Source organism: Drosophila albomicans, chromosome 3 (assembly GCF_009650485.2).
Source record: "Drosophila albomicans strain 15112-1751.03 chromosome 3, ASM965048v2, whole genome shotgun sequence".
In the NCBI taxonomy this organism is placed as follows: domain Eukaryota; kingdom Metazoa; phylum Arthropoda; class Insecta; order Diptera; family Drosophilidae; genus Drosophila; species Drosophila albomicans.
In genome coordinates this window covers 4207331-4229598 of record NC_047629.2, presented here as the reverse complement: position 1 = coordinate 4229598, position 22268 = coordinate 4207331, and the positions used below count along the sequence as shown (strand labels likewise).

Genomic DNA, 22268 nt, shown 5'->3' with positions numbered 1-22268 from the left:
CACTTCCTTGACATTGTGGTTTAAAAGATCGGTAATTTTATTAGCAATTACTCTGTTTGGGATTTCTATTGAATTCAATAAACTTTGTTGTTGTAAAATAATGTGTTAGTCAAATATAATAAATTGGTAAATAAATAAATGTATTTTTACTGTAAACCGTGATTTCGAACTTACGGCATTTGTACACTTCGGTATGCGAAATACCAGATTGTCGCGAAACGTGTAGTTTTGGTATTTTTGAAATTTATCTTGCGGTCACATGTCAAACTTATAGTAAACATTCAATTTTCGACTTGATTTTTAAGAAAACAGTAAAAGAATGTCGGAGCGCAAAGTATTAAATGTGAGTAGAATTATTACGTTAAGTTCGCGAATTGTAACACTAATCATGTTTGATTTGTAGAAATACTATCCACCGGACTTCGATCCATCGAAGATTCCGCGTATGAAGTTGGCCAAAAATCGCCAGTACACGGTGAGATTAATGGCTCCATTTAACATGAGGTGCAAAACATGCGGCGAATACATTTACAAGGGCAAAAAGTTCAATGCACGTAAGGAGGATGTGGAAAACGAAACATACTTGGGTATTCGCATTTATAGATTTTATATAAAATGTACCCGCTGCCTGCAGGAGATCTCTTTCAAAACAGACCCGCAGAATACAGACTATGAGATTGAAGCGGGTGCAACACGTAACTTTATGGCTCTTAAGCTGGCAGAGGAACAAGCTCGTCGTGAGGAGAGGGAAGCTCGCGAAGAGGAGGCAAACAATCCAATGAAATTGCTTGAGAATCGTACGCAACAGTCTCGCAATGAAATTGAAATGCTAGAAAGTCTCGAGGAGCTCCGTGACCTCAATAGGCGTCAACAAACTGTTGACTACAGCACCATGTTGGAACAATATAATCCAGCGGAAACGGAACGTGAACGTTTAGATCGCGAGGAACGTGAAGACGAAGCCTTTGTTAAGTAAGTTTGAACACAAGTTAAACTATGGCCATTATTAATTATACCTTTATTTCATTGAAGGTCTGTCAACTTTAAGAGTAAAACAGAGGGTAGCACTCGTATTGTTACGGAGGAAATAATTGAGGAAGTCAAGGAAGAGGACATAAACCCACCAGCAGCTAAAGTCGTCAAACCAACATCTCTGTCAGCAGGCAACAATAATTCTTCTACAGCACCCCCGATTGTGAAACGCAAGACTCCTTTGGTGCTAGTAAGGCCCAAAGCTCCTCCAGCGCCTAGTGCAGCAGCCAGCACCTCCTCTGTTGCTGTTGCAGCACCCACTTCAAGTGCTACCTCTAAGCCAGCAGGGCTTTCTCTCCTAGCTGCCTATAGCGACAGTTCTGAGGATTCCAATTGACCTAAGCATATAAATCATATGTTTACTGTTTACGAAATAAATTTACGTTTTGTATTTAAATACGTCTACATAATTCTTTAATTTAAATGGAAATCTCAAAACTCAACTGGTCAACTTTTCTTAATCATATTCCTGTATATTTTCATGCACAGTTTGTTTATATTTTGAATTTTTATTATTTTTTGTTGACTTCATTATTCTTTCAACTTATCTTACCTTACGTAGCTAATTTTCAATATTTAGTCAAGGCCATAAGCATAAGGCAAATTAATTTACATATTCATTTATATGTATGCACTTTACATTTTGAATAGGGGAATCATGAAAATCAAACATACATAAATGTGAACATAATTGCTGCAAGATCTTCATTCATTTACAATTAATTCATTCTTAGCAATTCATAGCCGATTTTGGGCAATATATAACTTAAAATTTATAATTAGAATCAAACAGATGCTATACTTATATACAGCTGCTGCGTATTGTGTTTGAATTATAGTAATAATAATAATGCTTACAACTGGAAAAGCAATTGAAAATAATAAATAATATCACAAGCGAAATAAACCATTAGAAAAGATTAAATATATGTTTATATATATGCTTATATAGTTATAAGCATAAGTTTTTCATGAAATTAATAATTAATCCATTAAATTTCATAAATTACGAAGACACTGGTATGTTTCAGCTGCCACATGGGTTAGCCAATATATACATATTCCTTCACGGGTGTATATCTTATTGTATATTAATAATATATATGTAAGTATTTATATTTATATATAATATAAAATATCCTAGATAAGGCCGCCTTCTGGGCATTCTGTCGAGGCAAGCTTCGTCACATTCATTATACATTAATTTTTGCATATTACGAGTAACAGTCTTTGTTCGTTTGTTGTATTTTCATTATTTTTTTTTTTTTTTTTGGGTGTCGGGTGGTTTCTTTCTATTTGGGGGGGCGCGAGAGGGTTAGCCTCACCAGTTTATTTGTTTGGTGTGTGCATTTTAATTTGGTACATGTTTTGTAGTGTGTTTTGCTTTGGTTTATACTCCTTAAATGTCCACAGTGGTGGCCTGTTTGTATTCAACGGCAGAACTGTTTAGCTGAGCGCTGCATTTGCGCGGCAGCACTGGCGGTGCTGAAGCACCAGCAGTTGGGCCATGCCCATGCACATTCGCACTCAATCCTAAACCCATGTCCACGCCCCCGCCATCGTAATTGTGATTGTTGTTGCGCAGAAAACGCTGCTGCTCAGCTGCGCTATGATTGAGCCCATAGAGCTCGATGTCATCGTATTCGGAGACGCCCAAAGCACGAGAAGGCGCAAACTGCAACTCATTGTCATCATCTGGCTCATCCTCATCGTCGTCGTCGTCATCAATGCGGTGTCGTTGCTGACGTGGCGACAAAGCCACACCAAAGTCCTCGAGACTGCGTTTGTTGGCAGCATCCGATCCGGTTCCCGAGTCCTTGCTAGACAGATGATCTGGCTGAGTCTCTAAATCGCTTTGTTGTAAATAGCGCTCCAGGCAGCGCTGCTCATATGATGGCGTCGTTGTGACTATCAATCGGCTCTGCGTCTGCCCGTCCCCACACTCCAAATCCGCCAAGCTGCGCGGTCGCAGTTGCGATTGCTGCTGTGCTTGATGTTTCTGCGCAGCACTTGACACCCCATCCAGCACCAGCTGCGATTGATGTGGTCGCAATTGAGTGCGGTTCAGTGTCGTCAGCTGCGTTTGATCCAGTGGCAATGTGTGCTGACTGCTTGTATGCGTACGTGTTCCAAGATTGCGCATCAGCTTGCGACGCTGATAGCGCAGAGTGCAATAGATGATGCAGGCACCAATTAGGACACAGCTGCCTGTCAGTATCATCACGCCCAGCAAGAGGACATCGGTATTGAAACTCTCCTTCACCACGAGTAGCTCTAGTTGAAGGGTTAGGGTGCGTGAGTTGTCCGTGATCTCGCAGCGATAGTGACCCGCATCATTGGACTGCGCGTTCACAATTACCAGCAACTCCTTGCTGCTTGTAAAATAATATCTTTCTGCATCCTGTGCTGTGGGCGACTTGTGCAATGGTTTGTTTTCCCTGAACCATTCACGATGCGGCTGCTCTAGATCCAGGTTGGCAGAATCGCCGAGGCATTCCAGGACACAGGTGCGTCCAAGCACTACCTCCTTGTGGACCAACGGTATGCTAGGCAGTGGTTTATCTGGAATATCGGATTGCGTTAGTATTGTTTTTAGTTTGTTGTACATTTCATTTACTCACCATTCACAAGTAGTGTGGCGTTTACTTTGATTTCGCCAGCAGGACTTTTAGCTGTGCAAGTGTAGATACCCGAATCGCTTGGCTTCGCGTTGGTTATAAGGAATGCATCCTCCTCCCTTATCACCTGCAGGCGACGTTCCGTTGCAGCGGGAAAATCGCTAGCACCAAACTTTTGCAAGGCCATCTCAGGAATTGGATCACCGTTGGCCGAGCAAACTAAGCGAGCCGTTTCACCAGCATCAATCGACAAATTCGAAGGCACATGAAGAAAGCTGGGATGAACTGAAAGATGAGAATTTTGTTAAAAAGGAATCATGAATTTAGATTAACTTGGTACTTACTGCCAATAGAGATCTTGAACTTTTGGGCATAAGTTGTGCCAAATGCATTGGAGACAACACACTGATAGCGTCCGGCACTCTCGTAACTGACATTGGAAAGACGCAGATAGCCATAAATGGTCGTTTGATTCGTGCGCTGATCATGATGGATTTGCGTTTCGGTGACGGCTCCGTCGTGAGTGGTTTGTCTCTCCAGTACGTGCTGATTGTCGTGACGCCACTTGATCTTCAACTCATCTGCGGCAGCCATTGAAGCAGCTGCCGGTGAGCTGGCGATGCATTCGAGGGTTATATTGGCGCCCTTCACGGCCAACATATTGCTGGGTTCTTTCTGTACTACGGGTTTGGGTGAATCAGCTGAAAATGCAAAACATTAAAGTAGGAAAGTATGAAAATATATAGAGAGACTTACAGCACACTAGCTCCGAATTTGTAAGCGTAAACAGCTGTCTATCGAGCAAATGCTCCGGATAACCACAAACTACTTGGGTATGCAGTTGCTCCGCTTGAGAGCCGAACCTACTGAGCAGCCACTGACGAAACCAAAGCAAATCGCAGTCGCAGATAAAGTTGTCCGATTTAAATGTGAGCCGTTGTAGCTTTAGCATGTGTTCAAATGCATTCGGTTGAATGCTGGCCAGTGCATTGCCACCCAGATTGAGCAGCTCTAGATTGTTTAAACCGCTGAGTGCTTTACTGCTGATTTGCTTCAAGTTGTTGCCATAGAGATCAAGGCGACGGAGTTTGCGTAATGTCTTGAATGGCGCCATAGCTGATTGATCCTCAATGATCCACGCCAGACGATTGCGACGCAAGTTCAGTTCCTCGAGGTTCTTCACACAGTCAAAGGTATTTTCTTGCAAATATTGCAGATTATTGTGCGCCAAATTCAATTGTTTCAGGCGTTTGAGGCAATCCAAATGCTGAGGCTTAAACTCGCTGATGTAATTGTGCGACAAATCGAGCGATTCCAAGGATTGCGTAAACTCCCAGGTGTCCAGTTCAATATGTGTTATGGAGTTATTCGATAGACTGAGATGATGTAGCTTGGTTAAATTAAAGAGACCCTGGCGTGAGAGTGAACTGATGCCATTGTGGTCCAGCTCGATGCTCTCAATGTTGCGCATCACATGGAAGATGCCATCCTGCATTTTCCGTATATTGTTTGCCTTGAGCTGAAGCTTTTGCAATGAAAACAAACCACGAAACGTTGACCAGTGGAACTCCAGTTGATTATAGTTTAGAGCGCTGTAAAGCAAATTGTTCATTATCATAGTACATAAATAACGACATTGTACAACTTACAGTTTCTTGAGGCGAGTCAAATTCTGGAACACACCCACTGGAAGGCTGATCAAACGATTGTTGCTCATCTCTAGATCCGTGAGGTTGCCCAGCATTTCGAATGCACGATCATCGACGCTGCCAATCTCGTTTGCATTAAGTATTCTGTAATTGATCATAATTAACAATTATATTTGTTGTGTTTTCTTGTCACATTTGTTTGCAACTTACAAGTGCGCCAATCGATTGGGCCGCACAAACATGTTAGCTTCGACGCTGTGCAGCTGATTCTTGGTCAGATCTAGTGATTTTAGCCTTGGCAGCAAGGCCAGCGCTTCTCTGGAGATGCGCTGAATGCGATTGTGGGCTAAGTTGAGTTGCCTTAACGAGCTGAGGCCCACGAGCATGGGCATAACGTCCAACTGATTCCGTTTTAAGGTGCTGGTGGCGGCAAATATTAAAATTATAATTAATTGTTTTTAATTATATATTTATTACTGCTAAATATTGATTTAGTGTTGTTTTAGTTAAGTTTATTATTAAAACACATTTAGGTATATAAATTCACGATTTTTTCAAAAAAGATGTTCATTGTCAATCGAATTTTGAAAATTTAAATGAAATTTCAAACCGATATTTAATCAGTTAATTATTAACCGAATTGAATTGGAATTTAATTATTTCCAATACGCTACACGTATTTTTAATAAAGTACTTTATCTATATACCAAGTGTAGCCTATGCAATTTTTATTTATTTTAGAATATGGTTTAATTGAAAATGGTTAGCGAATATATCACAGCGAGCACACTTGTCTGTAGCTTTTCTTACATGTTGTATTAAAAATTTTTTGAAAATATGCAATAAATTGCTCAATTCTTTTTTGCCCCTGCGGCTGAAACAATATTTACTACATGCTTTTTTCAATTGACGCGATATTATCTGTCTTTGATATCTTTTGGCAAATGGAACAATTAAATCAATATTTAGCTGTTTCTGTTGCTGTTGATATTACTCACAGTTTTAGCAGTTCGGTAAGATTTCGTATCGCAAGGACGGTGCTGTCGTTCAATTTGTTGCCTGCCAGATGCCTGTGGGTAGAAAATGAAAATATAGTATGTTAGAACTTGAAATGAAAATGCAAAACAATGTTAGCTGATTGGATTTGGCAAGTCTCTAATTAATGCAGTAAATGACTGCAATTATGCTGCAATTTGATAACTATCAGTCAGGCGCAAGCAAGCAAATCCACCATCTGGCAATTATCGATGCATTGCAGTCGATAACTGACGTCGAGGCGGCGCACTTTTGCATAATTTTGTTTTGTTGTGCATTAAATTGATTAAATGCGAGCGCGCGGCGATTAAATATCAACCCCCAAAACACACTAACCAAACAAAAAATACATTAAATGTGGTTCGAATAGCAAATACTCTAAGTTTGTTAATGTCGACACATTTACAGTATTATCTACTACTGTTACTATCAATATTCTGTTTTATATATTTTAAATAGATGATAGATGAAATAGTCAGAAAATGTAATTAGCTTTGTTACTATTGTTGTGTATTTAAATTAAAAAAATTGAACATATAAAATAATTTGTGTGCGTTTTTGTTTGCTCTAAATGATCTAAATATGTTAATAAATACATAAATAAATTTTCCTCGTTTAATTATTTATTTTCTTATGAATATGTTCAAGAAGGAATTTTCAGCTTGGCATATATTCCTTATTTTGATTTATTTCACATTAATTTGTGAAATAGAAATAATGAAAAATATTAAAGTATTCAATCAATAAAACAAATAAATCTTATTTTTGTTAGTCCTATGTTTGCTAACTACTTGAACTGATTTTTAATTAATCCAATCAAATAAATCCTCGCTGCCACTTACTTCAAATAACTCATTTCTTAATTAGTGTTTGAAAAATAATAAATAATAAATATCTCTAGTTCTAGTAAAAACCAATTTTCTATTAAAAAATACTAGCTTGCTTTATAGATAGTATAATAATAAAGGAATCCAAAAAATTATTAAAACCAAATAAATAATTTTCATCAGACTTCTTTGTTATAGGGTATATACTACAAAGTCAGATATCAAATATGAGGAGGGTTGTTGCATATTTTTTTTTTCGCAAATATTCATTGCTGTGGGGTTGTTTTTAATACCACGGACTTAAAAACAGTATATGGGCCATTAAGTTGCCGTTTTTTGAGGTTTCGGTTTACTTACAGCGTTTGTACATAATTTGGCAGGGCGGGCACGCGCTCCAAATGCAGCTTATCACAATCGAAGAAAGCGTTCAGGCATTTGCACTCCTTTGGGCAGTAAATGTTGTTGTTGTGGTTGCTGTTTTTGGCATTTGCATTCGCTGACTCGGCAGCAGCAGCTGCCAGCGCCTTCTCCGCCTGCTCATATTGATCGCCATCGTCGGCCACGAAACCGTTCGTTTCCAACGAAGCTGACGCAATGGAAGGCGCAGCGTCTGCGGCGGCGGCAGCGGCAGCAATGTCTAGTGGAATATGCAGGGCATCAAAATCTTCGTCAGCCAGATCCTCGGATTCGTCCTCATGCAATGGCAAGTAACGTGGATGCTGTCGATGCGCCGCTGCTTCGCTGTTGTAGCCAAAAAAAGGAGGAGCAATGCCTCCTCCGCCGCCTCCACCGTTATTCTTGGCTAGCATCGCAAACAGTTGTTGTTGCGGCAGTTGTTGACTGTAGGTGGCGCCACCCGATTTGAGCAGAGCGCTCAACGGTGACGTCGACGATTCGCCCGACATTGATGTCGATGTGGACGCTGACGGCGCTGCGGCAGCGACGGGTACGACGTTACTTTGACAAATTGTTGTAGTTGTTATCAGCAGCATGCACGTAATTAGTAGTAATTTATTGATTTTATTGAAATCATTGCTTGTTTTTGTTGTCGCTGTCGTTGCTGTTGCCGTAGTATTGTAATAATTGCAATTATCATTATGGGTGCTTTTTATTGTGGCTGCTGCTATTGCGTTCTCCTTCTCCATCCCGTTTTCGTTGTTACTGTGTTGTTGCTGCTTGCGTCGACGTCGGCGCCGTCGCCACTTGGTACCCATGCTTAGCGTTGCGAGACGCTGCAGTAACGCTGACAGCGTCATTAGAATTTTGCTAATGTATTGGTACTTGGTGTTGTTGTTGTTGTCGGTGTCGCTGCTGCATATTCGTCGTTTTCGATAATTATTAAACTTTGTCGTTGCTGTTGTTACTGCGCCACATGCGCAATCCTTATCCCTTTCCTGTTGCTTGCAGTTTATAGCTGAAACGTGCATTTTGCAGCGTTTTGCTTTATACTCCCTTTTTAATTTGCTTTTTGTATGCTTGATAAATTCGTTTAATTTCCACTGCCCTTTGCTTTCTTACATTTCGAATCAGTGTTGTGTTACTCCTGCGCTGCAGCTTCAGAGCAAGAAGCTTCGTCAGCGACCAGTGCTGTAAAATTCGTTCTCATTGTCGCTAATTTCGAAAGCCGCATGGTCATTAACTGTAAATAGTAAAAGAAAAGGAAGAACATTTAAGATGGCTGCTCTATTTTCTCGACATTCGATTTTTAAATTTATCGAAATGAATTTTACGATCATAATTATGTACAACTAGCAGAATATCACTGAAGTGTTTAATACTATATACATATGCGGCTTATCTTAGCTTAGCACACCGCACGAGTAAATAAATAATAACCTATAAACACAGAGATGCCAAAAGACAGGCAGTGTGCAAAATAAATGCTCGTTAAATTAAAATACGACCGGATGTTTTTTGTGCGAAAAAAATAAAAACACGAAAAACGGGCAATGCTCAATTCTTTATAAACACAAACAAATCGCAAAGGCAGCGCAGCATCAGCCCAATGCATAAAAAACAACAAAAATATCTTCAACTTGTTGAAATTGTGCAGCGTTTTGCATTTTGTACTCCAGACCAAAGCACCCACACAAACATACACAGTCACAGACACAGACAGATACACCTATACTGAGACATTAACACATGCGCTGCGCTGACAAGAAATTCGTTGACATTCAGATAAAGAACACTGCGCACATTCCGCTATCAGCTAAAATGGGGCGTGCTCGACATTGAGACGCTCACTAAGTAATCAGCATGATTAAGTAAAAAGTAAAGATCTAAACTTTGTTTAATAATTTAAAGCGTAAATCGCTTTCGAAAGGCAAAAATAAATAAAAGTTCATAAAAATCAGTAGCTTGCTTGACACCCCTGAGTTTCTGTAATAAATAAAAGTATGCTCGATTGTGAGTCACACGTTGTTGAGTGACTAATCGCAAATATGGTAAATATTGGACATACTACGGAATAAATTGTCAAGATGAAAATAAATTGGGTAACTATGTATGATGTATGAATATAAAAAGAAATGTTGTAAATATTTGCGATAGACTAATTCTCCTCTAAATTAATATTATTAAATCACTTAACATATTTAAGATAAATTGCAAGGCCGCATTCAAAGTTTTAAACTTGCGCTATTTTTCTTAGTAATGATTATTCCTTAATAAATAAGTATAAAATTAAAAGTAATTTACTTTATCGTCTTTAGCATATATTTAGTATGTGCTTTTCGATCTAACCTGGTAGCTATAGTGGTAGTAGTATAGGGTTAGAATAAACATGACAATTTCTTGTAGCTTTTATGTTATTATTTTCTAAAGAAAATCCGTTAAGCGGAAGCCGAATGCTGTTTGCTTTAATATGGTTTTCCAAGTCTCTGGAAAAGCAGACTAATAGTTGAGTAATACAGGTTTGCAGACACGTTCAGTTCATCAGCAATGTTCCCAGGCCAAAAACACCCACCAAAAAGGGCATCAAGGCGAGCGGGCGTACAGTAGGAGGAGGATGAGGAGGAGAAAGAGGAAGAGGTGGTGTGCTGTCTCGGCGGCTGCAAAAACTCAGCAATGGCCGCAATTACCGCACCAGACATGCCCATATAAATATAATGTACAGATATACGAGTACGTACTTACGGCTTTTGCTGGCCCGGCTACTCAAAATGGTTCGACACACACACACACACGCACACAGAGACGCGTTAAAATACCCAGACAACCAAATTTAGTAACACAAAGCAACAACGTAAAGCATCAGCTAGCTAAAGAGCAAAGCGTAATGAAATCAAATAAAAAAGTGCCCGACACAAGGAATTGCCGCTGCTGCAACCAGAGAAACAACTTAGCTGTAGAATTTTCTTCAAAGAGTTTTTCCACATTTCTCACAACTCCATTTTCCGTTCTTGGGTCTGTCTATATATAGTCGAGTTTATATAGAGATGTTCTTGCTCAAGTGTCCAAAGTGAAGTGCTTTTGATTAGTGTTAGTTTGCCATCAATATAAACAACAACAAATTGGCCTCAATATTGTATTTTGTTGCAAGTTGTGTTCGATTTCGAGTTCGATCGAGTATTGAGGGAACACTCCCTCAACAAGTTTGTCTCAGATAATTTTTTTTTAGAGGGTTCCTCTACACGTAGCACTAAAGTCGTGCAATTATCTAATCAATAGGTTCACACTGTCTACGATCGTGTTGTTGAATGCGGTATCTACAGAGGAAATCAATTTATACCACCGCATTTATTGCAGCAGTTCATTTGGAAACCAATATTTGGTTTTAGCTGAGCAAGAAAAAGCTCAATAAGTTGCTATAGATTATCTTGAAAACTAATCTATAGCTATAGTTGCATATAAAATGTAAATTTAATATCTCGATATATATCGCAAATCAATCACATCATAAATGACAAAGACGCCGAAATGAGAGATTAGCAAAACTCTCTCGAATATGCGACGACACCTACAGATAATTGGAAGGCATTATCAATTAATCTATTGATCAACGTCTGATGTTTATGCGAGTGACCGCCTATAACATGATGACAGTGATTGGGAAGTTTTGTCTCGTGTATATCGATCAATATCATGAAATCCCCAACAAAACCTTATCGACTTGCTGTATTCATTTTCGTTTTTCTCATATAAATTAAACACACGCAGATGATACAATTTTCACACACCAATCACCAATCAGCGACGTTTATTTTTATTCTCCGCTAATTTCCGTAGATCTTCAAAATTTGTCGGCCATCTTGAATTGATTTGCATGCATAAAGAGCTAACTTAGTCGGTCGCATGTTGATTAACATAAGTTCTGGGCAAAAATCCCAAGAGTAAACCAGCTAGATAGAGCTGGCTGCCATAAGGGCAAAACCCACGACTATTAATTTTATATTTTTGGTTAGAGCTTTCACTTTGAACTCTATTTTGGACAGCTTACAGACAACAACAAAATTTACGACGGGCAACTTGAATGCAGATTTTGTGTTTTTATTTTTAATGCAAATCTATTTAGTTGTGTGTGTGTGTGTTTTTTGTAGCTTTGTCTACTCCCTCACAAATTTATTAGATAACGGTACAAGGTGGGTATTGTTTTCTTACGAAAACGACAAAATGTCGTCGTTGTTAGCTGTCGAAGTCAGCGTAGATGATACGATAATGCCGCAGATAAATATACAATGGGGAATGAATGGGAATGGGCTAGCAGAGGCGAACAGCTACAGATACGAGATTCATTAGACCCACATATTTGTGCGTGTATCTGCTTAATGATCGTTAGCCGAAAAACAATAACATCATTTTTCACTAGATTATAGAGCAGATAGTCAGAGAAAGAAGAAACAGAGACAGAAGGCGAGAGGACTTTAGTTTTTATGATCCTCATAACGTAAGACATTGATGAGCAAGGAAATTCCGTGTTTTTAATACCCTGCTCCCATTACAAACATTCTTGTTTTATGCAGATGAACGTTTCAACCAAATATTGTAAATGTACGAAGAACTCATAGAATTAATGCAGGATGGCTTTTAAACTAAAAGGAATCTTTTTTCGTTTTATTTAATAACCATTTTTGGTGTTACTCAGCTTGTTGAAATTGAATTCATCTAACAAACACATATTTCATATTAGGCAAATCCTTCCTGTTCGCTCCCCAAAAGATAGTAATTATAATTACTTAATTCTCCATTTGATCCCACTAAGCAAACTATTCCCTTAGCTGGTATTGTTTTTGATGATCTTATATTTAACGATTTTATAAAGTTCCAAGATATCTTTGAACGAAAGGTATTCTGTGATATGAATATTATTTACTTTGAGCATTGCACATGAATAAACTCAAGTGAACAGGTCTCTCAAAGTCGGTGCTTAATTGTAGTTTTCTGGTTTGTTTAATTTTCCGGTTGTAACATTTTACTTGAATTTAAATTGAGACAAAAAGGTCTTTATTTTGTAGCATTGCTGTCTTATGATTTGGTTTAAAACATTTAAATTTTGCTAGCTCTGTTTTTTTTTTTTGTTGCTGTCGCCCACAATCTTTTTTCTGTTTTTTTGCTGTTTCTATTTGTGTCTTTTGTTTTTGCTGTTTGCTTATTGCTTTTGCCGCTAAATGAATAAAAATATATACAATATTTTTTGTCAATAAACTGAATGTGCATAGCTCTGCGAATATCTGCTTGAGTGTGTTTGTGTGTGTGTGTGTGTGTATATATTTATACGTGCATGTGACAGTTGACGTTGGCGTAAAAAAAGCACAGCTAAAGTCAAAGCGCGAGCAGTGGGCGGGCAGTAATTTGAGTGGGGAAACGACTGAGGTGTGGTGGAGTGCGGTGTGGTGAGGTGATGCGGGATGAAGTGGTGTGGTGTGGTGTGGTGTGGGGAGAAGCTGGGTTGAAAGCAGCAAACAGCTACGGCTGCCGTTGCCAAAATGCAGCCAGCACTACAGTACAGTGGAATGCATAGTTAGTGTAGTGATTAAAATTATAAATTTATTTTGTGTTCAAGGAAAATATATACAGAAAGTATATTTGTACAAATTGATAAACAACAAAGAAACCTATGTTCATTATCTTTTAGAACTGCTTTGCAAAATTCTTGCTCTTCATTATTTATTATCTATTATTATGTCATATGTACTGGTTATAAATTTAGTGTATTACATCAGTGAATAATATTCCCATTTGAGTTGACTTAATCGAACAACAAAGTGTATTGACTTTACATTTTTTTAGTTGAAACGTTTGGACCTCAACTACTATTAATTGAATGTAATTGCTTATAAGCCGATTCCAAGAAACACAAAGCCGATCAGTGATCACTTGTCAAATTGATCGGTAAGATCTGTAGTATAAACTCATACACAGCGAACATTTACAGTGTGTGTGTGTGTGCGTTTTGACTCATTTGTTTGTCTCTTTTGAGTGTAATCGATTCGCCTCACAGAGCTCAAGCAGCAATTGAGAGCACATAAAATTTGTTCGCCATCCATTCCACTCCCCTCAATTTGTCTCTTGCGCTTTATGCAATACTTTTTTTTTGCTGTCTATAGTCTGTAAAAAATACAAGAGTAACAGCAAAAGCGACGACAAAGTTGAAGCTGCGTTTTTGTCGCGTGGTGTCTGCTGTCCTGCTCTGTCTCTCAGTCTCTTTCTCCTTTACTCTTCCTCTCAGTCACTCGTTGTCTCGATCTGTGGTACATCTGTATGAAGGTGCGTGGGCACGAGAACGGAAACAGCGCGCAGTCGACGTCGCTGTTGGCAGCACTGTTGTCTGTCGTCGTTGACGTTACGTCAATACACGCAGTGTGTTTGTGTGTGTGTGTGAATGTTTCATATTCGCCTCTTTGGTTTACTATAACAACGTAAAAGGTAAGAACGTTGCCTATTGCCGCGCTGTCTGCGGCGACTAATTAGGTAACGTGCCAGCAAGAGCAAAAAAGAAACAATAACAAAAACCCATGATAAGAGCAGCGCAGTCGCTGCGCAGCAACAACGACGCAAATAGCAACATTAATTTTGCACAGACACACTCACACACATATGTTCACATACACACGCAAACAGTCACACAGACAGCGTAAAATAAAATCGAATAAGACAGCAACTGCGGGCCTGCCAGGCTGTCTGGCAACGTCGGCAGCGGCAGCAACAGAGACTGCCTCGCATCCACTGCTGTCGTTGTTGCTTTTGTTTTCGTGTTTGCAAAAATAAATTTAATTTTGTAGTCATTAATTTTCCACTCTAGATACGAACGCAAGCCGCTGTCTCCCTCCCCCACCTTGGCCAAGCATTCATCTGTCTTCCTCTCTAACTGTGGGCCAGCTAATTAAATAACTAAAAGAGTTTTTTCTTTTCATAATTGTTGGCTTATTTCATTGCCTTCTGCTTGGATGCCTTGTGCTCTGCCTCCTCCATTCACGCAAGCCGCATAACGGTTTATTAAAACGAGCGATGGAGTGACGGAAGGAAGAGGGAGAAAACGAGGAGACAAGCCATGGTCAGTTGGTAACTTTTGTGGATTTTCTTTAACCATTTTCAAGTTCAATTTAACGCAATTAGTAAACAGCTCGATTGTGCATCTGTGTGTATGTAAATAAGTCGGTACTTGAATGTGAGTGTGTGTGTGTGTATAATAAATTAACGTCTTTTTTTATCGCTTTAATGATAAACCGTTTTGCTTGATTGCTCTAAGGCACATAAATAACAAATAAACAAAGCATATTATTATTGTTATTGTTATTGTTGTTGCTTGTGACTTGTGATAAGACTATGGTTGGCGATAGGTGATATCATATGCCAAAATGTACTCCCCCATATATAGTAGAGTGGTCTGGCAGTCAGGTGGACTCGGTTTACCGAAATAGCCTTGGGTATCAATAAAAAAAAAAACTACTGTCAAGAATACACAGACAGTGAGACGCACTTGGATGGACTCCACAAGTAATTGCGCAATCAGAAAAATATTTACTTTGGAATGGATTACTATCCTAATTGTCACCTTCAAATTCCTTTCATTGATAATAGAGAGTGAAGAGAGAATGAAGTAATAGGCAAATAAATTTCCAGATATGACAACTAATCATAGATCTCAAAAGAATTCTTATGATTATTTTTTATAAAATAAATTAATGTACATTTTTAAATTATAGAGATTTCTTGATCAATTGCATAACGATAATTACATAACCAAACGATTTATTTACGGAACAAGAGTTTACATAAATAATAATAATAATCATATTGAAAACAATAGTGTATATTAGAAATTTCAATTCGTCAATTAGGTATCATTAATTCTATTAATTTCTATACAATTTAAATGCAACAGAATCGTTGCTTTAATATTGTAAAATTTACAATCCAGTTTTCTTGGAACGGATATAACTTTTAGTAAATAAATATGAAAAATAAATACTGATTGCATTTTTAAAATAGAGTATTCGTCAGTCTTATTAGGGTGTCTAAGCTCGAAAGTATTTGCAGTTTGTTATTTGAAATGGCGTTATCATTGCAGACGATAAGCAGGCAGAAAACAAACGACGCATAACATTTTTGATGGGGCCTTAGAAGACTTACGACCTAATTCAGATAATGCCGAATGGACTTTTTGCCCAGGGTTTTCGTTGGCACTCGGAGAGAAGGTGAGAACACAATTTCTTCTTCACCTTGAACTGAAACTCAAACTTGTAAGTGCAAGATCATGCTTAATATTGTCGGAGTCTGAGGTGCTTTAGAGCTTTAGACCTCTGGGTAGAGTCAGAGGTGGGTTACCTCTGGGTAGAGTCAGAGGTGGGATATCCAGCAGCGCATTCAAAATTAATCCGCAGCGCAATAATTTCAGATTAAATTGTATTTTTATTTTTTCTATACGTTCAATTTTGTTGGTTGGTTGCTTGGTTGGCAAAGCGGCTCAAGAAAATCTTCAGGCATGTCAAATTGAGTTCCATTCAAAAAAGGAAGAAATCGAAATACGCGTACAAAATAAAAAAAAACAACACAACAAAAGCTACAAAATGCGGGCAGCACTGCTGAAGAAACGAAAAGAGGCTGTCAAAAGATCTTAACGATGAACAAAACAAAAAACAAAAACAAAAAATAACGAAAAAAAAACGCGATGAGCTGAGAGAAGAGGTGAAAAGCAGAGAAGCGATCCTGCCAGAAGAAGACTTACAAAAATGCAAAAGGGCTGTCAGTTTGCTTGGCTTCGGCTTCGGCTTCAGCTTCGTGCGGCTCGCATGAAAGCAAGAGGGAGAAGGCACGTCTTGTTATTGTTGTTCTTGTTGTACGCCGCTAATGGGGAGGGGGGAAAGAGATGGCCTGGTCTCTTCGGAGCCAAGTGAGAAAACCAAGCGCGACACCAACACCAAAAACCGGCTATGGGGCAGCAGCAACAGCAACAACAACAGCAACGCGTCTTCTTATGGCAAGGGAATTGAATTGAATTTCCAGTGGACGTTAAAATTCTGCCTTTGCCTTTTTCGAAGGTGTGAAGAAAAAATAAAATACAAAGCCCAACGTCAAGCAAGAACAACACCAACAAAGCAGAGCAGCACAGCACAGCACGAAATTCTGAAAAACTTGAGCAACAATGCCCGAAACGAAACGAAACGAAATCAACTGCAGATCTGCGGAACACAGAACGTCCCAAGCGATGCCAAAGTCAGGAAAAAGAAAAGAAACTGAAAACTGGATTGAGCGTCGTTTTCCAGTGCTGTCTCCGTTGTCCGCTGCCTGTTGCCTGTCAGAGGCAGAGTGTTGCAAGAGGCATGGGGCAGACTCTTTGGGATTTCAGAGTTATATTCATGTTGTTGTTGTTATTATGCTGCTTGCTATGATCTCTCCGCATGAGGCAGTGTGTTAGAAGCATCTGTTTCTCGGGGCTCTGTCGTTATTGTTGTTGTTGTTGTTTTTGCCACTCTGGTCATTCTGACAGGCCTCAAGAGCTCTGAAGGCTGCCGCTGCCCGCTCTCAAGTAACTAAGGTGAAAACTACTTACAATACTCTTCTTATAATAAGGAAGACTGTTCCGAAAAGAATCCGATTTTTGGGTATTCAACGACAACTTTGAATGACCTACAGCATTATATGGCTTAAATACCATGAGGATAAAAGAGGCATTAAATATATATATGAACAAATGAACTGAAAAAAAAACTAGCACTGATTGGAGGCATTTCCAATTAATACCCTTAAGGGAATTAATGTCATCTTTTCAGCTATAGTTTTTTTGGTAAGATTTATAACTTCCTATAAATTTTATTGTGATGAATATTTTAATATGTTCCGCCCGGGCAAAGCTAAAACTATTATTTAAATGTGCCTTTTGCGTATTACTATTATAATTACAAATATAATGCAAAATTAAAAACATTGGAAAAAAAAAACATAAAATTAATAAAGTGTACTGTCTGCTTACTTCTTTTCAATTGCTTGATTTAAATATTTAATGTTGAGTACAATAAAATATAATAAATTTATTATATATTTATTTTATTTAAATTGGTTATTTTTTTGTAGTTAGTTAATTCTCTAAAGGTTAAATGATTTATTTATTTGTTTGAAGATAGTATTATTTGATCTTTACAATCCTTAGTATATTGTTAATGCTAATCCTTAGTATATTGTTAATACTTAGTATTATTTAATATAATAGATTCTATAAAATCCATTAATTGGTTTACGTCACTTTTTTTATTTTTAAAACTGTTTAGTAATGAGAATATTCTTATATTTGTTTGATATATATTTTTGATTGAATTTTAAATTGTTCTATATAATGTTTAGTATATTCAATACTTTATAGTATTATTTTATGCAATTTCTTTTCATTTTAATCATGAAATTTTATTAAAGTATTCATGTTTGAGATTTAGTAAACTCGCTTCGATTTGGATATTTCCCCAGGTTTCCCAAAGACTATTCAAAGGTCTGCTAGGGTACAGCAATGTGTTCCACAGGTGTGCACGTAGCCCAAGCACACAAAACCCAGAGAGAGAGAAAGAGAGAGACAAAGCGGACAGGCAGACAGACAGTCAGCATAGATACCCACATAACAACATAACCAGGCAGCAACTATTCAACTTCGAACCGAATCTGATTTCTGAAACTGATTGTGTATACGTTTCTGCTGACGTTGTTGTTGTCGGTGTTGTTGTTGCCGTTGACGTTCTTCCCAACGTCAATTCGAGTTAAACCTACGAGGAATCCTCCAGATACTTGCACACACACACACAGAGACGTACAAACACGCTCACACACAGATACGCAGATATACAGATACAGATAGAAAGAGCGAGCCACATGGAGGCGACGCGTCGGTTGGCTTAAATTGGTTTTTATTGTTGCTGCACATGTCCATTGTTGGTGTTACCGCTTCGTTTTGACCATAGTTCTTCTTGATTTCTTCGTTTTTTTGTTCGTTTTGTACCTTTCTTTGAAGTCGCATTTAATTCTTGGCGTGTTTTTTTATTTTTCTTCCTCCATCTCCATCCCTATCCCCATCTCCTTCGTTTGCTTTTGTTGTGCAGCGCTCCAAGTTTCAAGTCTCTGGCAAGGTGTGAAGAAAAGAATTTTTCTGTGCAATAATCTTGATGCCTTTTTAAGATTTGTTGCTGCTGCTGTGTCTCTGGTTGTTGTTGTTGCCTTTCTTGTTGTTGCTTCTCCTTAGTTGGCGTTGCTGCATTTTTGTTGTTGTTGTTGTTGTTGTTGTTGCTGTAGTTCGTTTCGTTTCGGTTGAAAAATGGTTTTGGGGCTTAAGAAAATTTACGCCATAAAATGTGAAAATAATTGGATACACTCGCATCTCCTTTTTGAGTCTGCACTTTGAATGCATTTCAAATTGCTAATGATGAGAGCCTGTGTGCTGCAAGCTGCAAGCTGCCAGTTGCAAGCTGCCAGCTTGTGGCACACAGATTCCTTCCGTGAGACAAGCAACGGACAGTTTCCAGTCTCCTGTCTCCAGTCTTCAGTCTCCAGTAAGCCAAAAGCCCTCATTGCCAGCCCAGCGAACCATTAAATGCATTTATTTATGAGACCCACCGATATGATCTTGACTGAAATTGCAGCTCATATGCATACGAAAGCGAATAAAGGTAAGAGACGAGCGCATTCACTCATAAATGATGCGGATGCGGATATTGTGTGATATTAAATTTAACTAGAATTCACACCTTGAGGCAGCCACAATCTCAATCTCAGCCCACAAACAAGACGGAAAGTGATTAACTGCGTTTGAGATTATGAGATTATGTTATAAATATCGAAAATAATTACAATTATTATAATAATATACGAAATCGTGCAAATAATATCTACTAATTAAATCTTTCCACGATTGCACTTACAGAATATTGTTATTATTGTTTGGGAATACCCCCAATTATTCAAATATTCAAGCTAGAACCTTTTACTGACAATATCTCTAGCTTCGAACGAATTCATAAATATTAATTATGGGTAATAACAGCGAAACCCGAGGGGACTATAAGGTATTAAAGGTGTTAACCTTTCAGTGACAACTAAAACTAAATCCCAATCTTTCTAATAACGATTAAAGCTAAACCCAAGCTCAAGCCAAAATACAAATGAACTTTCAGTTGTCATTAAGTTGTAATAACATTATACGCAATGGGTGCCGGGTATACGAACAGCAATTGCATTTTGCACTAACCATGGAAAAACCCCCCAAAGGGAAAGAAAAATGCGAGGGGGCAGCGGAGAAAGCACAAAACCAGCACGAACATTAAACAACAACGACTAGCAACAAAAAAAAATGTAAAAGAGCACAGAACCTCATAACTAAATTGCATTAAGTGTAATTATAACTAATTAGGAGAAAAAACAAACACAAAAAGTAAAACATGGATAACTGAAAATGGGCACAAGAGAGTTGCCAACTGAACAATACCCTTTTGCAAATTACTGTATTATATAGTATGTTATATAAGCGATGCATAGAAAATGTAAGCAGAGTCAACAACATAATGCATAAGCTTATTGTAAAGGGTATTGCAAACCACATAACTAGAACATCGAAATGAACTCAAAACAGCAATAACATATTGTATTTTTCTATGTTGACCATGGAAAGTTATTAAAGCCAGTGGAAAACCGTGGAAATGATTTGCAATTTGCTAAATGCGAAATGCAATACAACAATGAATGATTTAATTAAGCAACTGTTTGACTCAGCATGAGATTCATTAGAAGAGGGAAATTGCTTTTCGATACGAATCTAACTAAGAATTACTACGTAATGGGGAATTTATACAATTTTATACGATAAATAAGAGTTGAAACTTATATTTCTTATTATTTCAGAGTGATCAAATCAATTCAAATAAATCTATGTAAGCGTATTACGTTTATTGCTAACTATTCCAAAATCGATGGCGATATAATTCCAATTGTACTATATATATATTATATAACTAACAACCGAAGAAATTGATTTAACTGTGAAGGCTATAAATATAAATTTTTAATTACATTACAAAAGTAATCTGTTCTGGTGTAAGTCTAGATTAAGATTAAGAACACAATTTCTAAGAAATACTATAATCCTATTAGGAAAAAAAGATTTCCAGCTATTCTACTGATAAAATGCTAAAGCATTAAGTTAAGTGTTGAATAATGGAGCACTTGGAGACTGTACCGTAGATACTATAGTCGGGGGTTCAATTATCGGACTCATACAAGCATCAGCATCGTACTTCTCGTATAGTTATATGCGGAGACTGGAAGGCGGTTCAAGCTTTAGCCCATGGCTCAACTGCTTCCACGAGATGCAAAGAGAGACAAACGGGCACAATGAACCTGTGGCCTCTGGCGGAGGTAAGAGAAGAGAGGCCGACGATATGGGCAGGCAAAATAAATCATTTAATATAGCGCGCCATTTATCATCTAACATTGCTGCATATCATTCTTCATCTTAGCGCACACACACACACATACACAGAGAGAGACACACACACACCAAAGCACAGTTGGGTGCCTGAGGAGTCGACAAAATAAAAGTGGAAGTAGAAATAGAAGGCAAATTTCAGCGTGTGTACAAAAATGAATGAAGGCTGATGGATGGATGGCGGGTGGCAGTGGAGGTGGGGAATTCGCTCACCTATCAAACTGACGAGAAGCGGTGGGGTGGTGGGGAAGGGGGTCAGCAAACTGCGGCTGCAGTCATATAAACAAATTGCGCTTGAAAGGCGAATGAAGCAGCCAAAATGTCTGCTGAGTCGACTGCGCGTTGTGGGTGTGTGTCTGTGTGGCTCGGTCGGTGTGTTAGTTATGTATATACAAACACAAATGTATGCATGTGTGAAAGAAATGTACAAATATGTTTGGTTGTCTGACTGTTTGTCGTATCTTTTCTAGTGAACGATTCTGTGTTGTTTATTCGTCACTTTAACACGTTCGCTGCTAACGCTTGCGTTTGCGTTCAAAGTGGGCAGCGACTGCGACGTAACGTCACTGACACCGCCATGCACACATGCATACATACATACCTATGTATGTATGTACGCAGAGGCAGAATTTATTTTTATTTACTTCACTAACACATATGTACATGTATGTGTAAGTTGCATGTAATGCCTATCAAGATTGAAATGCCTATTTCGTTGATTATTTTAATAGTTGAATGCAAAAACGTGCTGTAGCATTCAACAAACCAACAAGAATAAGAAACAAAACATTGAAAAGTTTAATTGTTGAAATGTACGTACGTGCATATGTGTATGTATTTATTTTGTTATTGCTGCTGAGACTGCTGTGATTTTATGCTCGCTCACGAGCGCTCTTTTTCCTTTCTCTCTGTCTCACACACTCTTTTCGACACTCTTTGCCTCACTGTCACAAACACTCGCTAGTTAAATTTTTTCTGGCTTAAGAAAAACAGCGCGTTATGGGTGTTATTATGTATTATAAGACATATGCACTGAATAATATTGTGTTTTGTTTAGTTTTTATATTGATTCGCAACATTCACGCGTTTTTGTTTTTTATTAATTAAGCGTACAAAAACATAAGAGCTAGACCCGACGCGACGTCCTCCCCTTTACGAAACTGAACGAGAACTAATTGTAAGTATTGTACTCAGGCGTGACCATACG

The 22268-nt window shown here is 38.2% G+C and overlaps 2 protein-coding genes across 2 annotated transcripts; one reads left to right on the top strand and one right to left on the bottom strand.

Moving 5' to 3' along the window:
• Window positions 1-124: 124 nt before the first annotated feature.
• LOC117570170 (splicing factor YJU2) lies at window positions 125-1429 on the top strand. The gene is made up of 3 exons (XM_034251646.2): window positions 125-343; window positions 404-972; window positions 1033-1429. The coding sequence occupies exons 1-3, from the start codon at window positions 320-322 to the stop codon at window positions 1367-1369; spliced, it is 930 nt and encodes a 309-aa protein (XP_034107537.1). The 5' UTR covers window positions 125-319; the 3' UTR covers window positions 1370-1429.
• An 832-nt stretch (window positions 1430-2261) lies between these two features.
• Window positions 2262-22228, bottom strand: LOC117570167 (leucine-rich repeats and immunoglobulin-like domains protein 3). Its single transcript, XM_034251642.2, has 9 exons — window positions 21882-22228; window positions 7519-8800; window positions 6298-6369; window positions 5510-5719; window positions 5300-5443; window positions 4407-5242; window positions 3995-4351; window positions 3654-3935; window positions 2262-3594 (listed from the first exon to the last, which is right to left on the bottom strand). Exons 2-9 carry the CDS (start codon window positions 8586-8588, stop codon window positions 2432-2434), a joined length of 4134 nt encoding a protein of 1377 aa, XP_034107533.1. The 5' UTR covers window positions 8589-8800; window positions 21882-22228; the 3' UTR covers window positions 2262-2431.
• Between the last annotated feature and the right edge of the window lie 40 nt (window positions 22229-22268).